This window comes from Oxyura jamaicensis, chromosome 12 (assembly GCF_011077185.1).
Source record: "Oxyura jamaicensis isolate SHBP4307 breed ruddy duck chromosome 12, BPBGC_Ojam_1.0, whole genome shotgun sequence".
NCBI classification, from domain to species: Eukaryota; Metazoa; Chordata; class Aves; order Anseriformes; family Anatidae; genus Oxyura; species Oxyura jamaicensis.
The window spans coordinates 18,807,611-18,830,084 of record NC_048904.1 but is presented as its reverse complement, the minus strand read 5'-3'; the positions used below and the strand labels follow the sequence as shown (position 1 = coordinate 18,830,084).

General features: G+C 42.8%; 1 protein-coding gene across 9 annotated transcripts in view; it reads right to left on the bottom strand.

Moving 5' to 3' along the window:
- Window positions 1-22,474, bottom strand: part of CHL1 (cell adhesion molecule L1 like) — a 124,267-nt gene that overhangs the window by 52,940 nt on the left and 48,853 nt on the right. For all 9 annotated transcript variants that reach the window (XM_035337446.1, XM_035337450.1, XM_035337454.1 and 6 more), the window contains one exon: window positions 990-1,179. In XM_035337446.1, coding sequence (XP_035193337.1) covers window positions 990-1,080 — 91 coding nt within the window. In that variant the 5' untranslated portion in view covers window positions 1,081-1,179. The remainder of the gene's footprint in view (window positions 1-989; window positions 1,180-22,474) is intronic.

Below are 22,474 nucleotides of genomic sequence, written 5' to 3'. Positions count from 1 at the left end.
GTTGCCCAGGAAGTTTGTCCTGCACTTTGCAGTCCCAGCTCCACTGCTGCTCTACTGAAACACCGGGGGCCACTGTGGCACCTTCCTCCAAAACACTTCCATCTCCTTCACTGGTAAACAAGTTCAGGTAGCTTTAGGAAAATATGCTACAAATTTGCTTGATCACCATCTCCTTTGCAGCCAGGGCTCCTGGCAGCAAACAGCCCACGGCGGGCCCACGCAACGCCCTGCAGATGGCCCATCTCCTACTCTGAGGCCACAGCACCCAAATTCCTGCAAAAAACTCCCTCAGCATAGTTCATCCAAAACTCAATACTGTTGAGTTTTGTTGTACCCCAAAGCAAACTGCAATCTGTAATCCTCCTGGTTCCCCCGGGCATTGGCATCCACTGGTTTTCACAGGGTTGTCCCATACGAGCCTCATCCCATATTTCCCATGTACTGAACACATGCCAGCCATGTAAAACAGGCAGTTTGAATGCTTCCCTGTCAGAGATGAATAAAGCCAGTGCTCCCTAGGGTGCATGTGAGGCATAGGAAATTCTTCTCTGGGGACTAATGTACTCCCTGAGACATACACCTGCTCCTTCTTCAGGCTGAGACAGCAGGTTGCGAGACAAGTAAACAAGGCTGCATGTACATCAACCAAGCTTCAGGGAGATTTAGAGCCAAAATGAGGAATTTATGTGAAGGACAAAGCAGAAACCTCGGAGCTAAGCGGTGTGTTGGATCTTGAACATCAGATAGATGTTATTAGACAAGTTTACTGCTGCATTTAAACAAGTCCAAACAAAGTGGCTTACATTTTTACCACTTCAGGATTTCCCAAAGGCCGTGTTCTGGCAGAATTAAATTCAAAATGAAACAACTGAAAAGTAGGATTTAATATTTTTTTCTTCAGGGAAAGGTAAAAATGGAGAAAAAAAAAAAAAAAAAAAAAAAGGATAACAAAACAAAACAGCAGTGTTCAGTAAATAGCTACAACTCACCTGATAATGGTATTTCAATAGCTGCTGCCAAACTCAGTACAAAGAAAAACAGGCATATGGTGATCCTTTTTGTGCGTAATAACATCTCCATCACTCTTCTGTAAACAAGGAGTCCAAACAGAATGAGAGATACCTTATGCTTCCTCTCACCATCAATTCAAATCAGATGTAAGGATGGGAAATTGGATGTCTAGCAAGAAAAAGAAAGAGCCATATTAGCTCGCAATATTAACTTGATTCTAATGAGGTTACTAAATTAAAGCAATGCTTCAGGATTTGCAGCTAAATTGCACAAAGTGGTACAGTTTCCTCTCCTCTCCCCCCACCCTCTGGCTTTGGAAAGGTCCTACATTAAATCTCTAACAAAAAATACTTGCAAAAAAAGTACATATCAATTATAGCACAGAACTATAATTATTTTTTGCTTTGCAATTAAAGGCAGGGATGACTTAAAACGTGGTATATTTGTAATCATTCCAGTTCATAAATTTTTCTAATGAGAGTTGTGCAAGTTGGAAAGTAATGTAACAGACCTAATGAGAGAAATTTAGTACTTTAATGACCTTACTCATAAATCTCATGTGTCTTTTATCTTTCATTTATGTCTAAAAAAGGACGCTTAATCCAATTTAGTTCATTAATAAGGACCAGAGCATGAAACCTCTGCTTTTACTTCATAATCCCAGAACTACTGCAGGTAGGTTTTACACAATCCATTGTACATCATTAGGCTCTGCATTACAAGGCAAAAATGCCGGGCACCAGCCAAAGGAGAAAAATTTCAGCTCTAATGAGTGTTTAAGTGCAACTCAGAGAGGAGTAAAGGAGAGAGAGCCCTAGAAATGTAGGTGCATGGAGGGTTTCAGTTATCAGCACCACTTATAATATCTCCATGAAATATTAATGAGCTTAAGGTATGTTTTGTATGTGCTAACTCATAGCACTTACAGGACATCTGTCTGGAGAAATTTAGACTTCAGCTGTCAGGATAATTTTACAGGAGCAGTTTCTGAGGCAGGACTGCTACCATGCAGGGACGACCCGATGCATCAGCTGCACAGCCCCTTCAGCTCATTCAAGCCAGGGCCCCACAGAGCACAGAGCTGAGATTTCCTTCACCCAGCATATTCCCTCTCAAGTCAGTTCTCCTTTCTGAAAAGGTGCTACCAAGATAACTTTTATTCACTCAATTCACGAACCTTCCTGGAAATCAACATCTTTGAGACCAAAATCCCTGGTTTAAGATTGAAATTGGCCAACGAGAGGACAACAGACAGACATGATAATCCCATAAGCCTCATTTGTGTAGAAATGAGGCTAAAAAACAGATGTCTTATAAGTATCTTAGGCACCAAGCATTCTCTGGTGGAAGAAGCTGGCTGATCTGCTCAGAGCCTCACTGGGCAGAGGGGAACAGCACAGACAGGAGGGACACAGGGACAGGGACCCACTTGGTGCAACTAAGGCAGCACCCAGCAGCAGCAGCACACTCCGGTTTGTGGCGTTAGAAATTTCCTTTGGCTTGATTCCTCCTAGCCCTGGCTTGTGAGGAAGAGGCCCTTCCAAAGCTCTATCCTACCGCAGCCCAGGATGTGGTGGGCACACGTGGCCTGTAGGCACCCAGCTCCCCCAGGTGCCAATACCTGATGGCTGCATATCCTCAGCCTGTGTGGGATTTCCTGGTGCTCATAGACCCTCAGGTCCAGATCCACCCTGGCATTTACAGTGACACAGAAGCTCTGACAGCAACCCCCCAGCCATACAGCTGTAGTTTCTGTTCACAGAAGTCCAGCCAGGCTTGCTGCTTAGGTGGGGCACTGATGGCAGCAAGGTCCTCTTCTTCCCTTACATGCTGAGGGTGCTCTGGGACCTAGAGCAGCAGCCGCTGACATTGCAGAAGGCAGGCAGCTTTCTATGGCAGCAGACTGAGGAGGAGAGAGTTTCCTTTCGCATAAATGGCAAAAAGCATTGCACAGTTACTGATTAAACTCAAGGAAAAAAATGATGGCCCTCAGTGGACGGACAGGTGGAGACATCCCTCATCAAGCCGATAACCTCACTTAGGGCGACATGCAGGCAGGGCCGGCAGGCACCATGTGCTTTGTACGACAGTCATGGTTTGACTCTCCCACTAAGCTTCAGGCCCACAGCTCAGCTGAAATTGTTGATTTCCTCACCAACTCACAGACCTTCCCCTCCACCTCCAACAACAAAACACCCCTTAGCCCCTTCCCAAATCACCACCCCTGGCCACCTCCCAGGCTCCCCCATCCATCCCAGCCTCAAGCACTGCCACGTACCCAAACACACAGCACGATGCTTCGCTCCTGTGATGATTAAACCCCAAACCAAAATTTCTCATCTCGTGCCAGTTCCTAGCAAATGAACAATTTAACTGCTTAAGCAATTTGGAGAAATAAATGAGGTAGCTGCACAAGAACTTGGCAGCAAGGGACAGGTTTCGGTCTCAGTAGTGCCAAAGCACAGCACTCTCCTGGGGGCCAGTGTGAGCCAGATAAAAACCTGCAAAATCTTGACCTTGGTAAAAGCAACTGCTTTGCTCTGCAGGGAGCTGGAACAGCCCTGCAGCTTGAGTTGGATACCTGTTCCCCCCCCCCCCCCCCTTTTTTTTTTTTTTCTCCCCCCCAGGAATCCCAAATTCTCCTTTGTTCTCCCTAGGAGTCAGCTGCAGAATCCCTTGTACTGGGGTGGCAAAAGCTGATGGGAGAAAACCTTTCCTTGGCACAACAAACAAGAATGATACAAGAAATGTTACATTAACGATCCCTTCTCCTCCTTTTTCCTTTTCCCCCTCCTCCCTATGTTTCTCTCTTCTGTCAGCCTGAGGCTTAAGTCAAGTAATTTGAATTCACTGCAAATACTTATCTGTAGTTCCTTACCTGCAATTCATTATTTACTGTGCTGTTTGGCTAATAGTAAATACTGATTGCTCTAAGGACAGCTCATTTGTTTGTTTAATGAGCTGCCTTTTACTTACAGTGAGCGAATCTTTCAAAATATCAGTATTTCTAAGGAATGATGCCGTTCCAGATTACATTATTGTATACCATTGCTCCCAGAAACACGCAATACAAATATTGGACAACTAAACAGCAAAAGTAAATAAATAAATAAATAAATTCCATTTATCTCATAAACCTAGTGAACAATTTTCCCTACATGTAATTACTGCATTAAAATTGCTCATAAACAGTAGCAGAATGACAGCCAAAATTCCCAGATTAGAGGTCTAGTGCTTCCAAGAGAAATTACAATGTACTATTAAAAAAGGCATCAATCTCAGCTATTTGTTTCCCTGTTAAAATATGCAAGACTTGGTTGCTGTGTAAGTTCTGTGCAGCACAAATATTAATGAAAGTGCTGAATTCCCACAGCTTAATATTTGGTACATTTCTGAAGTGACCTTTTCATTAGCTAGAATCAGATTTAATTTCTCAGTGACATATATATTACAAGATTGTTAAATAAAAGCTGTTGGTAATTAGAAGTTACAGCCTTCAGGGGTGGCTCCAGTCACAGAACAGCAGAACAAAACTCTGGGAGAAAAAAAAAAAAAAAAAAAAAAAAAAAAAAAGTTTCCTGGTATGAGAAATGAAAATTTGGTTATTTAATTAGACCATATGTTGCAAGATAAGTGACTGTATAGCACAGGAGTTTAATTAAGTGCTCTAATGCTTGGATACAGTCACAGATAAAAAAAGAATCCCAGCCTGAGTGACAGACTTCCCCCATCTCAGAAGACCAGCAGCTTCTCCGGCTTCCAATTTTCTTTATCACCTCCCACCAGGTTGGCAAAGCCACCCTCTGGCATCCAGAGCACCAACTAAATCCCACTGGCTGGAAGAACACACCTCTGCGCTCTCCCATGCCCTGAGTAACAGAATTTCCCTGCTTTTCCCTGCTTCGCTAGTTAGCTGAGAAAGGTTGATATTTATGCAAGTGAAACCTTAAATGTAATGCTACCGCTACAACATTTATGCTGCTGTAGCGCTTTTTATTTTCCTGAAACACAACAAAACAAACAAAACACAACAAAACACAACACTGCCTGCAGACTCATTCATATGTCTGGATATATCTGGAAAGGGTGAGCAGGAATATTCGTAAGGACCCATCCTTTCACTTCAGGTGTCAATGTTCTACGTGGCTTTTCTCCTAAAAGCTTTTGGTTGCCTCAGTGCACATAGCAGCGAGAAGATAACCTTCACCTGACTCCATCCCAGTAGCTTATTTTTGGAAGTTGTTACTTCTCAGGAAAATAGTCCATGATGCAAATTCTGGGGATGATTAAAGTAATCATCCAAATCAGAAAGGGTCTTCCTTGTGTGGTAAAATATTTCCCAAGCAGGTACTAGGTTGTAGCATATAGGCATGAAGACTTTTTTTAGATGCAACCTCACTCCCAGGAGGTTTAGAGAGGAGCCTGGGCATTATTTATCTTTCCACGGACTTTATGAACATTATTGGACAGCACAGGTAAAGCACAAGCTTTCAGTGCACTTAGATAATGTCTCTATTTTAGAAAAAGCATTTCAAACATGATTTCAGCTATTGTGCCTTCCCAATTTTGGAATCTATTAGTCTTTAGATCTTTCAGCCCCCCAAAACGAAAACTGAAAATGCATATAAAGATTAAAGAAATATGCATGCAAGGCTGTGAAACTTTTTACAGCAGGAGAAGCAGGAGTAACACCGTTGATTCAAGAACCAGTGTAAGTACTACCACGAATTTCCCTGCGACAAAGCTTCAGGAAACAAGTAGGGGTGTGGGGAGCCTGGCTCGCCAGGTGCTGTTTAGCTGGAGGAGAAGCCAGGCAGCAGCTGGGAGCGCCAGACATGATCTCACTGGCAAGGTGAGGCTGGGAAGTGCCACACATGAGCATCTCCTGTCTGACTGCCTCCCCTCAAGGGACCATTTTTGCATGTTCCCTGTCTACTTCCAGCTGTTTCCAGAAAAATCCTAAAATGCAATCCTCCTGAAGTCTCTGCACATCACACCCTATGCTTGCAAGCCATTTACAAGCTGGCTATGAATGGTTAATGCTTTCTCTTGGTCATCACTCTGCCCTTATAATTGCCCAGCACCTGACAGCTCTGATTTAATTTGTTCCGTACACCTAGCAGCTGAAGAGCTGTACTACTAAATCATCGAGTACAAGCATCATATTTCTTAAGGCCTTGCACATCTTATACATGCACACAATGACTGAAAACTACAGAAATGGGGCTTCTAACCAGTACATGTGGTCTGCTTGCTGGTAGCTGCTTGTCAATGCAAAACCTCACTTCTAGGATCTAGAGGCATTTATGAATGCAAGATCTTTGGGCTTTTCTAAAAATAATAATAATAATAATAATAAAATAAAAAATAAAAAGGATTCCCTCTTGCCATTTTACCAATATGATTCATGTAATTTAAGATTATCCGAATGAATTTTTGCTTACATTTCCATTGTGCACTTTGGATGGCTCCCTTCAAGTCTGCAAGAGTTTGGTTTTACAACCAGTGTGGAACTGGGCAATGGATGGTATTTAGACTGAATAAATAACACCTCAGTACTCATCTAGATCTAGTTGCTGAACCCACCTAACGCTGACTGAACACGACCTGGCCCTGCAGAAGATCATTTGTAAACTTAAGCTGAGTGACCTTAAATAAAACTCCCCACCTATGTGTTTGCTCTATGAAAATTGTGTGAGCAAGCTTAAGACCCAGAACATCTGATAAAACAATAGAACTGATACAAATTACACAAGGGCTGAAAACGAAGTTCCTGTCTGCAGCTGCAGCTATTCATGACAAAGCCTACTCGGAAGGTGGGTGCCCTGTGAGGCCCGTGTGGGCAATAAAGGCTCAGAAGAAAACCCAGAGTAGAATTCAATCCCTGGTTTAGCTTAGTAATAAGTAAAGAAATAAGTATTAACTGTGAACAATATGTTGTTTAAGCTAAATACATAATTAAACTTTACTTAGAGCATCATGGACACAACACATACAAGTAAATAGAGATAACTGCTGATAGGGTTACTCCTATAACTAGGTGCATACAAACCTAAATGTCCTGTAGCCAAATGCTACAGTTATGGATGTTTTTAAATACGTGAATAAATACAATCATGTGTACTGACTTAAGGAGAGCGGTGTCATTTACCACTGAGCAGAACTCAGGTGACTCCAAGGCCTGACCCTCCTGATGGGACCACACAGGTCAGCCACAGCACTGCAGAGAACTGCTCCCCAGGTGCGTGCATCCTCCTGCTTCCTACAGCTGTAGAAGGACGTTCTGAGACAGGTGGTGCCCCTAAACTTTCATCCAAAACAGCTACCAATGGGCGTATCTTCCACAAATTTAAGTACCTTTTCCTTTTTTCTTAATTGATGATGTATTTTGATCCCCATCACTTGAGGCAATGAGTCCCTCATTCTGGGCTCTTTCCCCAGTTCAATTTCGAAGCGGGTCAAGTAGTTTGCTCTATGTGAACTGCCACACATAGTTTTCAGGAGCCTTGGGGACCAGCCAGGAGCATGAGGACAAGGGAATATTGCTACCTCGCACTCATCTCTTCCCATCCTCTAACATCAGCAACCAGGACATGCAACACAGACTTTTATGGCCTGCCATAAAAACATTCCTCTTGTGGGCTGCAGAAAAGCCCTCATTATTTTAGGCACTTAGAGCCAAGAAAACACAGAAAATTAAAGGTTACGAGTTGAGGGACCCAGAGGGGCCGGGCAGAGCTGAATGGGCACCTGCACGCTCTGTGCAGGGCAGGGGCAGCAACTCCCAGCCACAGGAGCACAGGGGATCCCTGAATTTGGTCCTTTCCTGAGTAGGAACCCATCTGTACCTTCACACTTAACTCCTTCTAGCCTTCTTCTAGTTTTACTATGGCAGCAATCTCTTTTTTTCAGGGCAAAATCTGGATTTAAAATATTGTACTTGAGCTGTACATATTACATCCTGCAGCATAAGTTGCTTATGTAAATGCTTTACAAACTTCTGAGAGATCTACAATGATTTAATTAGCAAGTTTTTATGATATCTAAAGTTAAAAATAAATTCAAAATTTCCTACTGTAATTTTAGATTATATTTCCCCATCGCCTTACAAAGCACACTTTACATAATACTTGTACAAGACATCATAAAATAAGGCTCTTGGCTTTATACATGCACACATTTATAGAGGTAACAGCAGTCTAACCCCCCAAGTGTATCTGTTGGATCCCCTTTTCCTAAAGGCATGACCATACGTTTATTCAGTAGTTGTTAACCAGTGGAATCAGCGTGCCTGCTCCAGCACCAGCAGATAAAGCTGTAAGGGAGGAATGTTGTACACATGGCTTTTTCACAAGCCCACAGACACACAGTGACAGTCACTCCCCCGTGCTGGTAGCAAAACAGCAGAGATGTGAGCTTTAGGGATAAAGCTGAAAGCACACCAGCTGGTTAAAAATTAAAACATAGTCTGAAGCTTTTTTTTTAATTATTATTTTTTTTAAACTTGAGACACAACATGTCCTAAATGAGCTTACCATATTTCTGGCTGAAACTCATTTCATATTAATCAAAATTTTCATCAGCGATTAGCACTTCAGCTCATAGGTCAAGCATGAAGCCCAAAACAAAGTACAGTAGCACCAGGGCTAAATGACTGGAAATGACGGCGTGTCAGCCAGGCACAAAGGACATAAAAGCAGGTTGCAGTCTGTTTTCAGATGAGACTGCAGAAGACAGCCTCCTTGAGTGGAGGCGATGCAAATCTTCCTGGTTTCACAATGAATTTGTGGCAAAGGCACTTTGTTCTTTTGCACGCTCATTCTCCTTGTTTCAAAGCGGAGAACAATAGAAAAGTCATGAGCTTTCTCGTGGCAGTAGTAACCAACGCCTTATAGCAAAGCCATGCCTCCAGGAAGGATCCCTGCCTCACCTTGAGACCCAGCTTGGGCCAGGGGCTCTGCAGAGCCCTGGTGGGCTGGAGGTGTGGGTAGGGTTCTGCCCCACAGGGCTCCTCGCAGGTTTAATGAGATTGCTCATTCCCCATAAAACCCGGGTAAATCAGCACATCCCTCTCCCAGTCTCCTGCTGGGAAGTTACTGGAGAAAGGCTGCACTTTATCAGGTAGTAAAAGAGGGGGAAATTTACAGCACCCAGGACCTAATGGGTTGAGTGAAGAGTGTGGCATGCACGTGGTATGGGGGCCATCCCCATAGCAGGAAAATCACCTGACAGTGACAGAAACCACTGCAGAGTGATGAGGTTCCCACTTTGTGTAGTGATTTTCACAGCATGAGTCCGTGTTTACTTGAGAGTTCCCTGTGCTTGTAGCAAGGTGACAATGTGCACAGGGAAAAAAAGGTATTTAACTGCAAGTAAATTACCCTTAAAACAGCAGCAAACAGCAATTATTCCTACTTGATTCATTAAGGATTAATTGTTTCTGATGCATCCCAGACAGGTGAACTGCACTGCTCCCTCTCTTGCCCCAAGTGTGCTCCCAAGATCCCAAGAGGAGAATCCCAGCAGCTTGCACGCATCACATCCTAAAACCAAAGGAGAACTACCACAATGATCTCTTCAGAGACACGTGAGAAACTGATGGGATGAGTTTTTAGGTGGGATCTTCAGTGAGGAAGAAGTTTATAATCTTAATGGAAGTGCCTGAGATGTTCTACTAAATTGCATAATATTGCAATTTATCAAGTCATCGTTTTGCTTTGATGGCTTATGTTAATGGAAATCTTTTGTACCGAGGTTTTCAAGGGAACAGGGCTGCTGATAAGGTGAGGATTACTTCTGATTGTGGGGAGCAGGGACTGAAAGATTTCTGCACTTGCTCATGCAGTGTTCGTACTGTCATACTCTACAACCAGAGGAGTTTTTAGCTGCAGCACTTGCTTCTCTCCATTAATGCCTTTGTTCAGAATACTGAATCAAGACATCAATCAACTAAATTGAAGACAGTTAGCTGACAATATATTGAATGTATCTGCAGCAGCTATGAAATAAAGGGAAAGACTAATTCTGTTTCTCTTTTGGATCCATGTTCATCAGCCCTTTAACTACTGAGAAGACAGAGAAAAGCAATTTCCAGTGCCTGCATTATTTTCAGGTGATCACACAGAAAATCTTCATCCAGATTTGAGTCCAACTAAGGAGCGTAGGTTCACAATAATGAGGAAGCAAAACACACAGCACACACACCATCAAGACAGCCTAGAAGCCATGAAATATGTATCATCACCCACCTATTTACTAACAAGTACCTGGAGATAAGGAAATTTGGTGTAAACCGAGTCTGTTCCCTCAGCTAGCTGGCAGGATTTAGGTAAAGCATCTCCCAAAGCCAGAGGACAGAAGTACAGATCAGAAACAACACAAAGGCACTGTCCACTAACTACACACAAGCGTGGTTACATCAGTACTGTTCCTTTCTCTTTTCTGTTGGTGTTTTGCTTTCCATGGGAGCAAAAAGATGTGTACAACTAAACTGCACTGCCCACTGCCAAGTCCTTGTTCCAAAAGCTGGAGCTGCTACCATTTCCCTGGGACATGACTGTACCAATGTCGAGCACAAACATACTATATTTTTTCCTTACCCCATTTTTAGAAAACTCTGAACTCCATCTCACTAGAAATTAAAGTAAATAAAAATAAAATAGAAGTACAATGTAAATAAACATCCGTCAGAACTGGAAAATTCTGCTTGAATTATTACAATCTATTCAAGTTGTATAAAACTGTATGGAGGACCTTAATGTTAAATATCAACAATGCAGAACCGTGGCCTTCATTACCCATTCAGCCTATAACATGATATTCTTCAGAACAAGTGTGACTTTTGCTCACCAGCCCATCTGCAGATGTGTCATACAAATCAATTACATGCATATTGGGAAAAAGCACTTTACATGTTGGGCACATGAAAGCTGTATCCTACACTTTGCAGAGCTTCTGTAAGCACTGTGTGTGTTATGCCACCTTTTTCTCTAAAAGCTGAATACTGTTGATTGTGTTGTTTTTCGTCCCATTTGGATTGCACCACATGGATAGATCCATTTATTGCCCTGTAATCCGTAACTCGTTATATGAGATAACTCACATCTCGCTACATACCTTAGAAATGCTGATCTGAAAACAGCTCAGAAAACCACAGAGGGGAGTCAGTTATTAAAAAGACAAGCACTGCACATGACCTTCCATACACCTTACTCTCAAATGTCTCTGACTTGACTTCTGCTTCTTCGTGCTCCCCTGCAGCTGTCTCTGAGCCCACAAAGCTCCCTAGGGCACAGGAGAACCGAGCTGCATGGCTTCACTCCTTACGGGTCTGAGTGTTTCAAGAAGCTCTCCCCAGCACAGACAAATTTTCACCCAGAGGGTGGTGAGGCACTGTAACAGGTTGCCCAGAGAGGTTGTGGATGCCCCATCTCTGAAGGTGTTCAATGAGAGGTTGGACAAGGCCCTGGGCAACCTGGTCTAGTGGGTGAAACTGGGTGAAATCTAGGGGTTGAAACTGGTTGATTTCAGAGGTCTTTTCCAACCCAAGCCATTCTACAATTCTAGTCTCTGAAATGCCCTTGCACCCTGTGCTCTTCCTGCTTGTCCAGCACCCCTGGTGCGTCCATTACGTGCACCTCCTTGGGGTAAACATCAGTTATTCTATCGCTGAACTGCATCTTAAAGCCTGAGGGATGCTTTTGGGCATTGGCTGGATAATGCTGATCTATTATAAATAATATTTCATATTAAGTGAATAACATGGATCTTTCAGAGGTGCAGGCCACAGTATACCAGGTTAAGAAGGTGCAAAGAGGACTCACCAAGAGACTGCTACTAAATGCAGAAATGTGCCTGTGGCCAGGGCAGTTCCCTGGCGTGAGGGCATGAGGCCAAAGTGGCTGCAGGCCCTAGAGCAGGGCTGCGGCTCTGTAGTTCTGTGAGGGAACACTAGAAAGGAGCAAATCTAGCTACTGAAATAGAATACCGGAATAAAACTAGTGTTTTATTCTACTTTGCAGAACAGCCAGTGGGAGACTTCCTCATTAAAGCCAGTATGTCTAAGGCATGGGAGAGCAGGAGCTGCGGGTGATGTATTGCCTGCCTTCACACTCTCCTCTCTGCTCTTTGGCAGCCGTATAGAACCCCCAGAGCTTGTGGATATCCTGGTCTTCCAACAGGCAGGGAAGTTGTTAATGGCTGGTAAAGACACTGCAATGTAAAAATGAAAACCTCTTTTGCAATTACAGCCCATGCCCTTTGAGCTTTCCCGTCCACTCTCCTCCGTCTTTTATTTAGCTGCAGTTATTTAAAGCACTGATCTCTGTTTAAGCAGCTGCTGCCACAACTAGTCAGCCCAAGCAACTCTTTTAATTAAATATTTGCTGCTGTGCAAGTTTTCTTTCCCCTTCCTTCTATCCTCGTGGACAACATTTGTTCTTGCAGAGTTGACAAGTCTGCTGAGCACCCTCTGCCTGCGCCTGAAAGGTGTCCTGCACTCCAAGCAGCCCAAGAGATGCAGTATCTCCACAGAAATGAATTTTGATATGCACCCTGTCATTTGCTAGCAAGGGGAACCATCAATAAAAAGGAAAATAAATAAAATGTGCTGGGATTTAATAATCATTATTAAATTATGTCATTTACATAGTTACACTGTAACTATTACACCAAAGCTTCTCATTTTATGGCATGGTAAATTGAGACAGTGCTTCACAAAGTGATTTTTTTTTCCTTCTATCCCGTCTTTCACCTACAACTGCAAATATAAAGCTGACGAGGTAAAGGATGCTAAACCATAACAGATACTAAGCAGGTTTGCCTACAGGATGGGAAAGGAGTTGAGATTCACAATGTGAATGAAAGAATTCTCCAAAAGGTCACCCCAGCAATAGCACTCAAGGCAACTGGGTTGAATAAATGCCAATAAAAACTTACTTTGCTTGGGCAAAGGCTGCTTTGGAGCCGATGGCTCACAAAGCAGACACCTGCCTTGACTCATCTCTACGTGGTTGAAGCATGACTCAGAGACTCTCACTGCTTGCAGACTGCAGAGCCAACTTGGTGCCGCCTTTAAGACCCCCCCCACCCATTAAGACCCCATTTGACACTGGAAATAAAACAGATAAAGAGGAAAAAATAAATCTTTCTGAGCCCAGATGTTTCAGCAGTCAGCACGGATGCTCGCAGTACCCCTTCATGCAGAAACTAGAGCGCAGCACAAGCTGGAGCTGAAGGGCTCTGGTGCTGTGAAGCCAAGCAGACAAACACGGGACTTGGAGCATGCAAAGGAGATGGGGAGAGAAAAGTTTAGGGAAAAAGGAGGCAGAGAGAGGAGAATACGAGGAAATTAGATCAGACACCAACAAGCAGGATAGAGCTATGTGGGGCCTCGAAGCAGCTGCTGTTAGATGTAGATGAGAGAGTGAACAGCTCCTGGGAGAGGGCAGAAACTGTCAGAACAGCAGGGAATGCAGATGAGTTTGGGACCAGCACTGCACAGAGACAGACAGGGCAGGGGCTTGGGAGAACTCGTGCACCAGGAGCAGGAATGCGCTAGGGAAGAAATGAATGAAGCACCAGGTCCCAAAGCACCGTGTGGGGAACAGGAGATGCTGCAGCGGTGCCAGCGGTCTGCGGGGAGGGGAGAGGAAAGCAGCTCACTGAGGCACAGCAGCAAATGCTCCTTCAGCGCAGGATTTCAAACCCACTTGATCTCTCCAAGTGGAGAGACACAGTGGGAATTTATTTCAAAAAGAAAGACTAATGGCAGCAAGAAAATCTCATCTATATTCACATAAATAAATATAAGACGGGAAACACTGTGAAATACAATATTGTACGAGTTGTTCGGTAGCACTTGCTCCAGAGGGTGCTGATCTGCACCAGGCTGTATCCTTTGAGGTCAGGATAGAGGCTCCTGACTGGCTTTACCCTAACTGGCAAAACCAACCAACCAACCAACCAACTAAATACATTTCTATGGGAAACACATCAAATTCCACTCATGTGCACCAAATCTCTTCCCCAGAGTTTCCAGTTAGTGGAAGCAATTAGTAAAGCAAAGCAAGGTTGAGGTTGAGCCAACTTCTGTTACCTACTGGCAGGAAAACCTTTCTTGGGCAGCGAGTGGAGAGTGAAGTTTTATTAAAATTATTTATATGATTTCTAAAACATTACCAAATGTCTGCAATTCAGCCTGCTTCCTGAGAGAAACATAAAAGGGCAACGTCTGAAATCTCTGTTTTCCTCTGATTCATTCTCCAGTAAAGCCCAGTTCCTGAGCACCCTGCTGGGCACCAGGCAAGTAAATGTAAACACCACAAACAGGTCCTCTAAATCAGCAGAGATACTGGGGAGGGCTTGAGAGCTATTATAAAATGCCATTTACATTTAGTAGTAGCCAGAAAGTTAAAAATAAAACTTAAAATAAAATTATATATATATATATACATATATATATTTAAATAGAACAGTGAAATCTAAGGGATGGATTCTCACTTCTACTAGACTTTGCCAGACCCTGAATGCTGTCAGGCAAAGTCAAAGTCAAGACAAACGAGAAACGAGTTCCTCCTTTAGAGGTAACACCTTCTGCAGCTGCTAACAAGCCCAGTTTAAAAGGCATCTTTCAGTTTCCTAATTTTCTCTGCTTTCTTTTGTAACACCGTTTCCAATTTTGTAACTTTGCTTTATGAGCGTGAATGTTGTTTCTATTCTCAACTTGTCTAATGTTCAAAGCTGGCTCACCGAACTTGTTGGGTACAAGGAATATTGCTTTCACACTCAGAAACCAGTGTTTTCCACAATGACTTTAAGCCCGCATAATCCAGGACAAGTTTGGACATCCCAGCCTTTCAGAGGCAGCTCTCACTGGCTGCAAAAACAGCCCCAGGGCTGCTGACACCAGGATGCAGCCAGGAGGATCCATCCAGGAGCAAGTTACTATCTCTAGCACTTCTCCTTCTTGAAAGGGACCACCCAGGACTCCACAACACTCCAGACAGGCACGCAGTGTGGCTCCTCTCTTTCTAGACCTAAGGGATGTGCAGACAGGACCAGTGCTGCTGAAGATGTCCCAGCACAAAGCAGGCTGGGGCTAACCCAACACCTGCTTAACATGCTAGGTCAGCATGCTGTACAAAGCTGCAGGTGCAGCATACACCCTGCAATATCCAGTTCAAACACCCTGTGCTATTGTTTCACCCCTGCTTAGGGGCTAACCTTCTTAAACTTAAAAGGCTCTCAGCAGCAATTTCACAACAAATAACCAGGAGTGTGATTTCAATTTCGTCACAAAGATGGCACCACCTTTGCTCCAGGCTCCACAGAGCTCAGGCTCTGACACCGAACCTCCGAGAAGGAAAGACCCCAACGGCATCCCAAAGTCCTTCCCGTTCCTCGCTGGATTCAGAGCTTCCCGCAGCAGGCAGGGCCCAGCAGCCTACATCCTACCCTTGCATGTCAAAGTGCCACTAATCCTGAACCACAAAAAGGCTTAAAATATCTGTCAATCACACAGTCCCTCCATGCAGTCCTCACAGTCTTGCTGGTAGAACCGTGACTGCGGGCTGGAGCGCGGCGCAGCAATGTGCTGCGGGAAATTAAAGCCCAGCCGGGGAAACAATTGCTACTATAACGCGTGTAATCAGCGGGAGATGGGATGGATGTTTGCAATTCCAAACCATGGAAGGCATTTTTAAAGTGCTTTTAGTTTCATCCATTCTCCTTTAACGGTAATATTTTGCTCCCTAATAGTTGCATTTTATATCTAGGTCATAATTTCACAAGGCACAAACTTCTACAGTATATGTCAAGCTATGTAGTAAAGTCAAGCAAACACTTGTAGTAATTACATGCCCAGGAGATTTCATAACTTCACAGAATTAACAAGCAGTTCAGTAAATTATATATCACTTGATCTGCAATTGCTACATCTCCAGCAAAGAGCTCCGCTCTGTCTGCGATGGCAGTGACACGGCACGTCAGCATGGCGCGAGCCCGCCAGGCGGTTATCATGCACTAACATTAGCTACCACCTTATCTCGTAACATTTCTCTTTGAAGATTTAAGTATGATCTTCTTGCACTTTCTTTTCAAGAGGGCAGTTTGCAGAGTTAAGAGCTTCTGCATTGGGAAATGAGGTTCTGCTTAGCAGAAACATAATCCCAACCCGCAGAAAGAGGCACGTTTCTCACTTCTCGTGATTTGCACAAGAAATTGTTTTCACTTTTCTTTCACTACACAGCAACTGTTTAAAGGGACTAGCTCCATACAAAGATGACTAAGTCCTAATTCAAAATGGGTGTCTTGGCACACATAAAGGCTACATGGATAAGCTGAACAGGGGCGCAGCCTTCACGCTGGGCAGAGCGGCATACCCAGCCAGCGGGAGCAAGGTTCTTGCTGCAGACATGTTGCTGAAGTCATCGGTCTAGCACAAAGCTCATTAAGCTCCCTGACAATCATTTTGATAAAGAATAAGCCTCTACTCTTAAGAGTTCTACTCTGTCTCTACTCTAAAAAACTTAAGGATCAAGGATTGCTCAAAAGATTTCAAATAAAGAAAATGCAGGATATTTATTTTTAAAACATTTCTTTCTAGACTACTTCAGTGATGCCAAGGCTACCAAAGGGATTACAAACAATCTGTGCAAGGAAGTATCTGAGCACTGCAACAAATTGCCCAGGCAGCCGCTGCATTTCAGCTCAGAGGTGAGCGCCCTTCACTGTTTGCTTACAGGGATTTCCTGCAAACCCTGCAACATTGGCATGACACTAACTGGGAAGCATAATGCATTTAAAGAACTCACAGATTAATCATCTGGTAATTCTGTTTCCTGAACAGCACAAAGCAGAAAAAATTGTCCAGGATCGGCTCCATTCATAACTGACATAAATTTCAAGGCAGACTGCTTACTGCCTTGTATGTGACCAAGTGGGGAAACTGACCTCTAGACAGGCCGGAGTAAAACAATGGAGTAAAACCTGGGAGGTGGGAAACCTGCAACAACAGTGAGCTCCATTCTGACATAGGAATTTTATTTTATTTTGCTGAAAAAAATGATTACAGTTCTAACCCTGTTGGTTGAATGGCCGATGCATTGGAACTCCGTCTCCAAACAGAGTTGACCTTACTGCTCGTGTGTTGTTTTCTTTAGCAAGTGACTAATCTATACTGTGCAGACCTAATACCTCAGCCGTCTGCCAAAAGGTGTACAAACAATCCACATTGTAACCGAGTCTATTAATATGTATTAAAAGTCCTACTGCAGTTGACATGACATTCCTGTACATGAATACGAAAATACGACCGCTTTATTTAAAAAAAATCAACTAATCACGCATCACTGATTTTCTCACTGTGAGTTCATAATTTAAACTTTTAACTGTATCACAGCAACCTCATCAAGCCATGATTTCTCATTTTCTGTAGAGCCAAGAAAGCCCATTACAGTAACAAGAAAAAAGAAAGCAAATTCAAACCTGTTCTTGAAGAAGAAAGAAAGAAAAAGGAATAATCAAAAAGAGTAAAAATGAAATGGAATTTTACATCAAAGAAAAAAAAAACAACAATAACAACAAAAAAAACAGTGAGATCGTGCATCTATTGTGCATCTGCCTCCCCCTTTATTTCATATTCTACTGGTCATAACTGGAACGTGGTCTATAGTATAAATCTGTTTAAAAGGGCAGCGATGCCCAGCAGACAGAAGAGCCATGACAGGTGACAGCCCAGAACAGACAGACTGGCGGTGACTTCTGAATAAACCTATGTCGATTGTGGGCCAGACCCGGGAAATCAGATATCAGATCCAATCCGCCCATGCAGCTTTGCCTTCTACAGAGGGCAGGAAGCATTACTTAATTCTTATTCCACTCATGGGTTTAAGCCCTTTACTCAGCTCAACTTACTTAAAACCTTGGGACTCAAAGCCTGAAACCTGTGAGCCCTTGAAGCCCAACACATGAGCAGCAGCTCCCAGTTCTTTCCAGAAACAGTTCCCTCCAGGAAAGCAAGTCCTTCAGGCACTGGACATGATTGAGAGGAGGATTTCAAGGGATTTTCTGTTCACATTAATATCATAAGTAATCTCTGCACAATCTCTAGGGGTAATTTGAAAATCCCAGTGTGGGTTTTGGGTTTTATCTTTTTGGTTTGTGTACTCTCCCCATGCACCGAGGAAGCAGATCCACTTATTAAAGCATTTATTAAACTTGTCGAGCTGTCTTTTTCCCCATCTCTGAAGTACCCTGTGTGAATGCTAATCACTGTCATTACACAGTTCATCCTCAATGAAATGCTTACCGTGATTCCCACACTGACCCCCAAAACAAAATTAAAAACAGCTCAGGAAAGAAAATAAAGAACACAAGCCTAAACCTGGAAGATATTCAATAAAGATTTCTTTCCAGAGTTTCCTAACCCTTCCCTATGGGCCACATTCCTCCTTCCCAAACTACTGACTACCTCTTTCTGTAATTGTCTTCAAAAGCAATCCTAAGAGAGCAAGCAGAGCTCTTCCCCTACTAGGTGGATGGGAAACTGAGGCACAGAGGAGATATTTTTGTGAGCAAGCAGAGCTTGGTAAGAGTACAAAGATTTCAGGTAGGCGGAATATCTGAAGCCATTCTGCAGACATGCAAACTTGTGGGTCTCCCCATCACAAAAAACACACACATGGAGGTAGATATGTATGAATACCTGTAGTTAAGTATGCATGAAAGGGTAAAAGAGACCGAGGTTACATCAATGAACTCCTTCAGCTCACTCCTCATCACCAGAGAGAGTTGATTTCAGGTGTCAAAAGCAGTGAGGCAAGAGCAATATCAGGCACTGCTGCTCATCTCCACCCTCTTGCAATCAGCTACCTTTCTGGGGCCAGATGACAACACCAAAGACAAGGACAGACAGTGGGTTTGAGCTGGAAGAGCTCTCATAAACACCTCTCAATACACAGGTCGTAGCATGCTGAGATGCTCTCACGGAAATCACACCATTTCTTTCAACATCCCTCACCAAAGGAAAATTTCCTAGAAAAGCGATGTGCAGGAGAGGGCCGCTGAGTTTCTATTTTTTCCAAGTTTACCTTCTTACCTCCTCCAGACCTTTCTGTGATTAGCCCTCTGCAGCACCAGCACAGAGCTTTGAAGCTGATCTTATCTTACTTTAACAGAGCCCTGGGATGCCAAGAATTCTGGTAAAACTAGAGGGAATTGGGTGCATTTCAGTGAAAATAACCACCAAAAAAAAAAAAAAAAAAAAAAAAAGACATACGGGCAAACAAACAAGAAGCTTTCCTCACAGTAATTCTGTATTGATTTGAGACATAAAAACCCCTCTACATGTAAACAAGAGCTCTAAACTTGGAAAATCACTCATGTTTCCCACCCTCTTGTGTGCTGATGAAGCCACAAGTGAGTTGCAGCTCCCCAGCATCCCCCAGCTAGGTCTCATCTTCAAAACCCACCAATAAAAAGACCTGCATATGAGAATTTTGCAGCACGTACAAAAACAGCTTTTGGGGTCCTGGAACTGCTCCCCAGGCAAGTGTCTGAAAAGCAGGAGAAACACACACCTCAACCATGAGGGAAATGTTCTTTGTTCGTCTCCTTTTTTATAATGCTGACTGTGATAAATCTGCCTCCTGTTTTAATTATCTCAACAAGGTCTTCTAAAAGGACCTGCTTCCTGATCTAGAGATGCTTGAAAATCTACTGTAGAAGATTAAGTAAATGATGGAAGTAATTAAAGTATTCCATTAATTTAATTACCATTTAAATATAATTTCTCGTATTATACATCTAAATCTTGATATCTTATTCTATTCAACTAACACTTTTAGTGTGTAAACCCATTAGAAATTAAATATATGAAAAATTAATTTTTTTTTTTCTATCAAATCTTTTTCTGGTGTTCATGCATGTGCAAGTCTGCAATTTCAGAATAAACCAGCTTGAAAAACAGACCCTTACACTACTGCATCAGGAACAATCTGCTGAGATTTCAGTTCATTCCTCCCCTCCTTGGCTCTCTCTCAGTTTCTGTGCCCTGCCTGGCAATGAGTCACACCTTACGTGAAGACGGACCTGACTCCAGATGCTGGAGCACTGGAGGTCAGCGTGTTTGCCGAGAGCAAACAATACAGGCTTGTAATGTGAGCCGTAGCAAACAAGGTACCACTTACAGGGGCAAACTACAGTGAAAACCCAGATGATATCAAACACAAGTGCCAAGAAGCAGAAGAATTTAAATGCAAGCAAAAGCCTGCGAGTCTCTGGATCCTCTCATGAGTCCAAATTTTTATCCTGTCCTTTCTTCAGAAGTCACTGAATACAGGACTAACTATGAGAATCTCAAATGCTCCACAAAAAAATACTGCATTTAGAGCTGACAGGTGCTACTAGGAAAGGGGACAAGGAAAATAGATTTTTTTTTTTATTATTTTTATTTTTTTTTTAAGGACCTGGAGAACTTCCTTGTTTTTGAGACTGAAATATGTCCACTGCTTGAAACAAGGAGGTTAGAACTACCTGGAAAATTAATGTATGTGTCCAGGCTATAAAATAAAGATGCTTTCTTCCCATTTATTCATTATTCCAAAATTATCTTGAGTAGTTTGTGCCCTTCTTCCTCTGGTGACTTTGTACCTGCTACATTTTCCGAAGTGATTTATATATCACTTAATTTGGCCATTTTCTTCTGAATGTAGAAATGTGTCATTTTCTACTCAGGCCACATCAGACTAAGGAGGCTAACATCACACCCAGCTTAATATGACCAAAAACTTTCAGAAAAAAAGCATCTGCAGCTGTAGCTATGATATGAGAAGGCCAGAGGGCTAGAAAGGGAAAGACAGAAAAATGAAACAGATTATTTCCTCCTGCAATGTAACAGGCACTGCCCTGAGCAAAAAACGCAGTCAAGGAAGGAATTCAAACATCGTATTTCCATACTTGAGATCTATGAATAAAATTCATGAGAAAATTGCAAACTTCCAGCTTTTTGAAGTGTTTGTTTATACAAGTTAAAGGACTCAAATACTACAAGAAAAAATAATCTAAAATGGAGGTGTGCTGAAGAATCAACGGAGAAGTAAAGCTGGAGTAATCACCAAACATGACTTAGTAGAACAAGCGCAAGGCTCTCTTCTTGCTCAGCTCCTACACATGAAGGAGCACCTCCACCTTCCGATCTCAAGCACCCTGACATCTCCTGTGGCCACCCCAAGCTGTGTTGCACAAAGAAGCTTCTGAAGTAACAAAGAAACTCCGAGCTTGAATTAATAATAATAATAATAATAATAATACTTTGGTGGAATCCATTTTGTTGCAGATGTTAAAGCTTTTTCCCCTGAGTGATTATAAAAATGTAGAAAAAAAACAGGAATGCTTCCCACATCTCTTGACTGCACACTCACTGCTGGTGAGGTGGGTTACAGAAATCTGTTCTATCAGGAGGTAGACTCAAATTTATCACTAGGATGCCTCCACATAGAGAGGTGATACTATGATTAATTTTAATCCATCAGAATAACATTTAATTATTAACAACTTTCATCCCCCAGCCCATCTGAATTATTAATACTTGATTATCTATTAATTGATTGTATTATTTTTTCATCAAGTGCTGGAGTTTCTCTCCAGGACTATTTTTGTTCCAGCTCTCTCACCACACTGAAATCATCCACGGCCCTGCTCAGGGTATTAAGCACACACCTAGCAGTGAGAAATTAGCATTTGTATCTCATCTGTGTCAGAAGCTAGACTTCTGAGGAAGTCCATTTCTATGAAAAGAAAATATCTTTCATTCCAAAGCTATTATCAGTAGTGACAGCTTAATTTTATTACTGGGTATACTACTGCATACGGACAAAATCCAGGCCATCAGAGAAAAGCAATCATCTCTTACAAGGCAAATGTCTGCTGTGTTGCAGATGTATCATTGTACAAACTTAACAGTTTGCTTTTCTTGGTAGCGAAATATTTAATCACACAGAAAGTAAAATGTGCAATTTCTTTCAAGAGAGATTGTACATCTAATAAAGAATTCTTTTTAACCTGTATGTGAAGAACTTCATACTTGAATATGCCCAGATGCAATACAGCATAAAGCCATAACATCATAGTATGCGTGTCATTAGAGCTCCAGTGCAACAAACTCCATTTAGATTATTAAAATGAAACTGTTATTTCACCAGGATCTTCCGATTGCTGCATTCAGCAATGCACAGGAAATGAACCGAAAAGGGCCATGAGGAATCTCAAGGAATTAAGGGCGGTGCTGGGGGGCAGCAGCTGCTTGCTCAGCATCTGGGATTACGCTGGTGGCAAGCAGAGACCAGGACCTGTGTGCAGAGCCTGTGCTGAGCACTCACTGGTAGCTTTAGCAGGCAGTACTGGTGCCTTCATGCTCTAGCAGCTGAAAATTCAGACTCCAGATCCACAGGATGCAACTGGTACA